At 44.4% G+C, this 7,911-nt stretch overlaps 1 protein-coding gene across 1 annotated transcript; it reads left to right on the top strand.

The window, feature by feature from the left end:
- The first annotated feature begins 1,564 nt into the window (after nt 1-1,564).
- TIGD2 (tigger transposable element derived 2) lies at nt 1,565-4,991 on the top strand. Its single transcript, XM_017860719.1, has 2 exons — nt 1,565-1,948; nt 2,132-4,991. Exon 2 carries the CDS (start codon nt 3,056-3,058, stop codon nt 4,631-4,633), a length of 1,578 nt encoding a protein of 525 aa, XP_017716208.1. The 5' UTR covers nt 1,565-1,948; nt 2,132-3,055; the 3' UTR covers nt 4,634-4,991.
- The last annotated feature ends 2,920 nt before the right edge of the window (nt 4,992-7,911 follow it).

Here is a 7,911-nt window from a genome sequence, read left to right as displayed (position 1 = left end):
GGAAAAGAGAGGAAGAGTAAGAGGCAGGATTCCTTTGTACTTAAATATCCTGGGACAGAGCAACTCCAGCAGACTTGGGGGAGAGGGGGAAAGGCAGGCAGCTGACATCTGGTTACAGGCTGCCTCATTTCCACATGGGTGGCAGTAAAAGTGCTGTTCTAGCAGTGTTTCATGCTCTTCACAGGTATAAGGGAAAATAAGAATTTTTTTTAAAGTTATATAAAACTACCATGAAGTAAATTATATTCTACCCAAAATAGGCAACCAGGAGTTCCAGAAAGGGGCTGACTTGTTGGAAGCCAAATGGAGGGCACAGAGGAGGGGAGGTCTAAAAGCAGGTATTCTCCAAAAGCCACTTACAACCTCACAACATAACTAGATCAAAGAATTTCTGTCATGCCAGATAGTGGAAGGCTGCTATGTTGAGAAAGGCAATTGAGCAGTTCTGGCGGCGGAGTCAAACAGAAGGCTTAGAATCAACATCTGTTTTCTACAGTATGCTCGCTTTGATTTCCATCTCCAAGTTTCTGAAATTCCAGAAACAGTATATGCCCTTGTCAAAGAAATGACGAATTACTATGTTACTCTGTGTTAACGAAAACGTTACATTTATGTTCATATGGAAGAGACGCTTCGCCGAAGAACTTTCAATTTTTCAAACTGTGACACGCACACACAAGACGGAAAGGGAGGCAGCCTGACCGCGTTTCCCAGGAAACAGGTGCTGCAAGGTGGAGTTGCACCGCTTCCTCCTCCGGGAAGGCGGTGACCCTTCCGCAAGTGTCTCCGTTGGAAACAAATAAAGGGAATTTCGGACAAAGCGCAATGCCCTGATTCCACTTGAGAAGCCCCGGGCGTCAAGGCGTGGCAGGATATTTACCATGACGCCTCCCACAGGCTCCCGCGTCTCCCAGGTGCTGTCGATTTTGCAAAAGGTCCGTCTCTAGAGCGACGGTGACGAGTTCCGGAGCATCAGCACCAGGGAGCGCTGACCCGACACTCAGCTCAACCGCCGCCCGCCGCGCCTGGGCACCCTGGGCTTGTCTGGTTGGGTGTTGCCGAGTGAACGCCCCAGCTCCTACCCCGAACCCACGTCCGCCGGCTCCTACCGTGCCTCATGATCCTCGCTTGGGCCAGCACTTTCCACGCGCGCTGACGCTGGGCTCCAACACCCGGACCGCCTCCGCACAGCGGCGCGGCTGCTGTTTGTAAACACGCCCCACGTGCGCTCGCCCTGCCCCATTCGCAGCCCGCTCCTGGCACGCGAGGATTCTCCGCTTTCCCACCCAGCCCTCTGGGGCAGAGATTTTAAATTTTCCCCTCCGGGAGAGAAGAGCCTCGTACGCAGAGCCGGGCCACTGGGAAAAGCGCCAGGACAAGGCTCGTGTGCCGCCCCCTGCCGGCCAGGGAGGCAGTCCGTCCCCCGAAGGGCCAGGCGGTGAGTGGAACCCACGCGGCGCCCAGAGACGCGCCCCTGCCGGCCCCGCCCCTCCCTCTTGCTCGCCAGAGTCCCCTCCCCCGGGCCGCGTGCGCTCACCCGCGCAGGCCCCGCCCCCTCGCCGGCACAACGTTCTGCGGGGGCGCGCGCGTGCTCTCTAATCCCCCGCCTTCCGGCTTCTGCGGCGACGCTCGTCCCTCTCCGCTCGTCCCTCGCCGCTGCCGCGCCACCAGTGCCAGCCTCCCTCAGGAGACTCCATTTGCGCTTAGTGTGGTCTGGGCGCCGCGCAGGCGGGCGCAGGGCGATGCCCGGGGCCGGCGGACTGGCGTTCCCTGTGCCAAGTGGCCGCCGGCTGGCTGGCTGGCTGCGGCAGTGACACCCAGGTCGCCGGCGTCCAGGCGGAATCCGGGCGCCGTCCGCGGGAGGAAAGACGTCCCGCGCTCTGAAGCTCGCCCAGCGGGGAGAGGCCCTCGCTAACGCGGCTTCTCTCTGACCTCTTAATTTCAGGAGGTAGGCTCTTCAGGTCCCTCTCCCTGTCACCCTAGAGTATGCCTAAAAGCATTATTTGTCGTATTTACCTATCACATTGATAGGAAGCGTTAATTTTCTCAACACAGTTGCAGGATAGATGTGGATAATGCCACAGATCCTGATGTTGAATTGAAAGAAAATGTTTTTGGTGTTTTCCTTTAGGTTTTGGAGCCTCCGAGTATCTATACAGCCCTCACAGGAACTGCTTCTGTTGGCCCATCGAGGATCGTCTTTCACCAGGATTATTGTAACATCATCTTCACCGAGCCTTCCATCCCATAGCCTCTACCTTGGGTCCTCATTTCCACCGATGCAGTTTTTTTGATGCTTTCTTTAGTAATGTGACGTCACATGTCCACTATCCTCCTTTCCAGCTGCCAAATCTAGTAGGTTTAAGTCTTTTTTAAAGTAGAGAGTTTTCTGCCTGTTCCACTTTCACCTTATTTGCACTGTTCACTTCTGTCCCGGTCATCTTCTCTTGCGTATGATTTCCACAAGCACTCACTTGCGCAACCTATAGCCGAGTCCTTGCCTAGAGAGACAGCATTCCATACAATCCACTGCTTGACAAAGACCGCATAGTCAGCGGGTGAGTTTTCCCATTGTATTTTCCTGTATGTCAAGTTTGCAAGTCCTCTCTTGACTTAAACTGTTTACTCCCTAGCACATTTCCTAAAATACTTCCACCTGAGATTTAGTGGCTATTTTGGCAAAGAACATTACCTGCAAGGAGGGCAAGAATTGAGTATGCAATATTACTGTTTTAGAGGCCTTACTAATACAGCACTGATTGAGTTTCTAACCTCTAGTGTGATTGCAATTCATTCAAAGACTCTAAACCCTAAGTGAGAAAGAAGGTAAGAGTTAATTGGAGCTAGGCTTTTTTGTAGAAAGTTTGTAAGTTTTAAAATAGCAAGTAGAGAGATTCATGTAGACCTGGTCAGGAAATTGGTCATTGCACTATCCATCTAGGCCCTGGAAGTGAGAGGAGGAATCTTACAACCTCATTTTCTAGTTGCTTTGTATTCAAATCTTAGTTGTTAATTATCTTGGTCTAGTAATCAGCTAAAATATTAGACACTTAAAATGTTGGGGAAACGCAAGCGTGTAGTGTTGACAATTAAGGACAAGCTTGACATTATTAAGAAACTTGAGGAAGGCATCTCTTTCAAAAAACTTTCTGTGGTGTACGGAATCGGTGAATCCACAGTTCGTGATATTAAAAAGAACAAAGAAAGGATTATAAACTATGCAAACAGTTCAGATCCTACCAGTGGGGTATCCAAACGTAAATCTATGAAGTCATCAACATATGAGGAGCTTGATAGAGTTATGATAGAGTGGTTTAACCAACAGAAAACAGATGGGATTCCAGTGTCCGGAACGATTTGTGCAAAACAAGCCAAGTTCTTTTTTGATGCTTTGGGGATGGAAGGTGATTTTAATGCATCGTCAGGCTGGCTAACTCGATTTAAGCAGCGCCATGGTATTCCAAAGGCTGCTGGTAAAGGAACAAAATTAAAAGGAGATGAAACTGCTGCCAGTGAATTTTGTGGTAGCTTTCAGGAATTTGTTGAAAGAGAGAATCTACAACCAGAGCAAATTTATGGTGCTGATCAAACTGGATTGTTCTGGAAATGTCTACCATCAAGGACATTAACTCTTGAAACTGAACAAAGTACTTCTGGGTGTAGGTCAAGCAGAGAGAGAATCATTATTATGTGTTGCGCAAATGCCACAGGTTTACACAAACTTAATCTTTGTGTTGTGGGGAAGGCCAAAAAGCCCCGAGCATTCAAAGGCACTGACCTTTCAAACCTTCCTGTGACATATTACAGTCAAAAAGGTGCATGGATAGAACAGTCTGTTTTCAGACAGTGGTTTGAAAAGTACTTTGTGCCACAGGTACAGAAGCATTTGAAATCCAAGGGACTTTTAGAGAAAGCAGTGCTGCTTTTAGATTTCCCCCCAGCACATCCAAATGAAGAAATGTTGAGTTCAGATGATGGCAGAATAATTGTGAAGTATTTGCCACCAAATGTCACAAGTCTGATTCAACCCATGAGCCAGGGAGTTCTAGCCACTGTAAAAAGATACTACCGAGCAGGACTTCTCCAGAAATACATGGATGAAGGAATTGACCCAAAAATATTTTGGAAGAACTTGACAGTGTTGGATGCAATTTATGAAGTGTCAAGAGCTTGGAACATGGTAAAATCAAGTACCATAACCAAAGCATGGAAAAAACTTTTCCCTGGCAATGAAGAGAATTCAGGTATGAACATTGATGAAGGAGCCATTTTAGCAGCTAATTTAGCAACAGTTTTACAGAACACAGAAGAATGTGAACATGTTGACATTGAGACTATTGATCAGTGGTTCGACTCTCGGAGCAATGACTCAAGCTGTCAGGTGCTGGCTGATGGTGAAAGTGCTGAGGACCAGACCAAGGCTGCTGAGCAAAAGCCTTCCAGTAAGAGTAGAAAAACAGAACTGAATCCAGAGAAGCATATTAGCCATAAAGCTGCACTTGAATGGACTGAAAATTTACTGGATTATCTTGAACAACAAGATGACATGCTTCTGTCTGATAAATTGGTATTAAGGAGGCTTCGGACCATAATAAGAAAAAAACAGAAGATCCAAAATAACAAAAATCATTAATAAGGCTCTTAAGTGTTTCAGTGTACTTGCATCTTTGTAACTGTCTATCTGCAGTGAAACTTTGCTTGTTTGAAGTCCTGTGGATTCCGAAGCCAAATACATTTTATAAATGATTTTAGGATTAGATGTCAATTTGGATTACTTAAATTACAACTCTTTAATGTTGACTCTAGTCATTGGGCATTGACATGTAACTTGTCTTTCTACTGTTTCTAATATGTATTATGTTAATTAGATCATAAGGTACCTGAGGCCAGGGATCTTGTGTCTGTTGTGCCTGAATTTGGCTTGTCTAATAAAGGCCCATGCACACTATAGGCACTCAATAAAACTTACATTTTTATGATTTTTCATTGAAGTTGAACTTCCAAATTGAAATATATTGGGGGTAAGTTTCCATTTCCACAGCTTTTCCACTGCTGAAAATCTTAAGAGTTCAGCAAAAATTGCACTTGAAGTATTTCACTGCGACTGCAGAGAACTGAAGGAAAATAGTCTAAAGCCTTAAATATTGCATTTCTGTACTAGCAGTATTTGGGCAATTAGCAATTCAGATCAGCCATCTCTTGAGAATAGTAAAGGAAGCGAAGTATGATTTAAATGTCCCAGAAAAAGGATTTGCACTTCATTTTTTTTTCCATCTGATAAGAGGGAGAGTTCCTAAATAGTTGTGGAAAGAATCCCATTCCTGTTCCAGGAAAATAGATTTCAGTTCCCAAACTATTGCAATTAGAAGAGGTAAGGGTTACATTTTACCATCTGTCTTTTGGGTTATTTATAGGTGCCAGTAGTTTTTAATAAGCTATTTGACGTTTATGTAACACTTGAAAGCTTACAAAGTATGTATGCATTTGCTGTCATACAGCATTTTTTGTGAAAACTAATACTGAGAATGTAAGTGTACATCTAATTTGTGGAACCAGCACACGAACAGTAGACTAACATAAAGTAGAACATGAAGAGAGGTACTGTAGAGGAGTGCAGCTGCTGTGTGACCATCGGCAAATTACTTAATGCCCCCATTTGTTAAATACAAGTAATATCTGCCTCAGAGAGTTTTGTGAGGCGTAAATGAGTTGACATATGGATTTTAAATAATAGGGGCTTATAATAGGGCCTCGTTCAAAATAACATTGAGTGTTAGCTGTTACTGCCATTGTGGATATTGAGTTTCAGTAGTATGCTAAACAGATCCAATGTGTGACTCAAAGTGGGCTTGCTGCATTAGGAAAATCCTTCCAAGGAAGTGAGAGAAAAGATACAAGTGGCCAGGCACGGTGGCTCATGCCTGTAATCCCAGCACTTTGGGAGGCCAAGGCAGGCGGATCACCTGAGGTCAGGAGTTCAAGACCAGTCTTGCCAACATGGTGAAACCCTGTCTCTACTAAAAATAGAAAAAATTAGCCGGGCGTGGTGGCATGCACCTGTAATCCCAGCTACTTGGGAGGCTGAGGCAGGAGAATTGCTTGAACTCAGAAGGCAGAGGTTGCAGTGAGCTGAGATCATGCCACTGCACTCCAGCCTGAAACTCCGTCTCAGAAACAAAAAAAAAAGATACAAGTAATTAGTTCATCGGAAATGCAATAATGATTTCTTTCTTTGAAAACTGAAGGGTTACTCTAACTGAAAAATCACTTACCACCCCCTGGTAGGCTTTGCGATGTATGCAGGCATTTAAGATATCTTTGGTGGAGTTATAATAGGAAATGAGAATGGAATTGTAATTTCTTTGGTCCAGTTCTGTTAGCACTTTGCTAATAAATAGATGTTGGCTTTGTTCATAGAAGAAAATCTAATACTGGCATAATTCATAATAAAATACCTTTACAGTAGATAAGAACAATAAGGGAGGCACTTGGAATATTTTATCAAACTAAAGTAATACAGGATCAGTAGAAAAAGCAAAAGAAATACCATGGGAGACAGTGGTTATAGTAATTAGGCCCAGCTATATGTAGGGAGCTGGTCATTTGGTTTGAGGGGACTTTAGAGCCCGCCGCGTCTGGGCTCTTTTCTTTCATGAGGATTATCATCAGTGTCTTTTGAGCTGAGCCTCTGGCTTCTAGAATAGCTTTTTCAGAAGACCTCTCAGAATATACTTTCTTTGGAGAATTCATACATCATTATTAAAACACTTTCCTCAGTTTACACAATTTCACCTGCCTGATAGCCTTGAGGAAATACAACCCTGCAAGATAAATCCTGAGGCTATTTGGCTTCCTGGAGACTTAAGGATTCTAAAACTTGATAAGGGTAATGACTTATATTTGAACACTGCTTTGCATTTTCTTTTTTTTTTTTTTTTTTTTTTTTTTGAGACGGAGTCTCGCTCTGTCACCCAGGCTGGAGTGCTGTGGCTGGATCTCAGCTCACTGCAAGCTCCGCCTCCCGGGTTCACGCCATTCTCCTGTCTCAGCCTCCCGGGTAGCTGGGACTACAGGCGCCGCCACGTCACCCGGCTAGTTTTTTGTAGTTTTAGTAGAGACGGGGTTTCACCGTGTTAGCCAGGATGGTCTCGATCTCCTGACCTCGTGATCCGCCCGTCTCGGCCTCCCAAAGTGCTGGGATTACAGGCTTGAGCCACCGCGCCCGGCTGCTTTGCGTTTTCACATTGCTTTTTGCTAACACAAACTTTGTTCAGTCGTGACACTGAACTGGTTTAGTCTCATGTTATATCATTAATCATAATATAAATTGTGCATTCTCATTCCACATTTCATTGTAATACAAAAATCTTAACCTCCTTGAGATACTGTAATAATTCCTCTAGAAAGACACATCGTGGTAATCTTGGTTAACACTTGCCCCTTATATGTACCCTAGTTTGAAAAGCAGACATATGTATTCTCATTTGACTTTGTACACCTTGAAGGAAATACCTACAAATTCTGACTATTGGTTAATAATTCTGACTGTTGGTTAATTTTTAAAATGTATATGTTTTTTAGAGGAACCTGAGAGACTAACAGAACTCAGACCAAATGGACAAAGTATTTGGCAACTAAGCATGCTTTTTTCACAAAACTGCAGAGTGTGAATATTTACTATTTCATAATTCAATCTCAGAGTAATACAGGGGTTGGTTGGAGAACTGGGCGCTAAATATAGAATTGGCAGGGCCAGGATCAGAAGCCATAGTCAATTTAAGCAGAATGATAGGGAGGACCCTGCACTCCAAAATTAGACTTATTCAGGAGGGCTGTGTTCACGTATCACCTTAATATTTTCACAAATTGACTTTTTTTTAAATATACGCACTAGACATGGTAAGCAATAGT

This window comes from Rhinopithecus bieti, unplaced genomic scaffold, assembly GCF_001698545.2.
Source record: "Rhinopithecus bieti isolate Rb0 unplaced genomic scaffold, ASM169854v2 scaffold_56474, whole genome shotgun sequence".
NCBI lineage: Eukaryota > Metazoa > Chordata > Mammalia > Primates > Cercopithecidae > Rhinopithecus > Rhinopithecus bieti.
This window is presented reverse-complemented; position numbering and strand designations above follow the sequence as displayed.

Excerpts from the sequence above, each read along its gene's own strand:
- TIGD2 (XM_017860719.1), top strand. The coding sequence starts at position 3,056 with ATGTTGGGGAAACGCAAGCGTGTAGTGTTGACAATTAAGGACAAGCTT.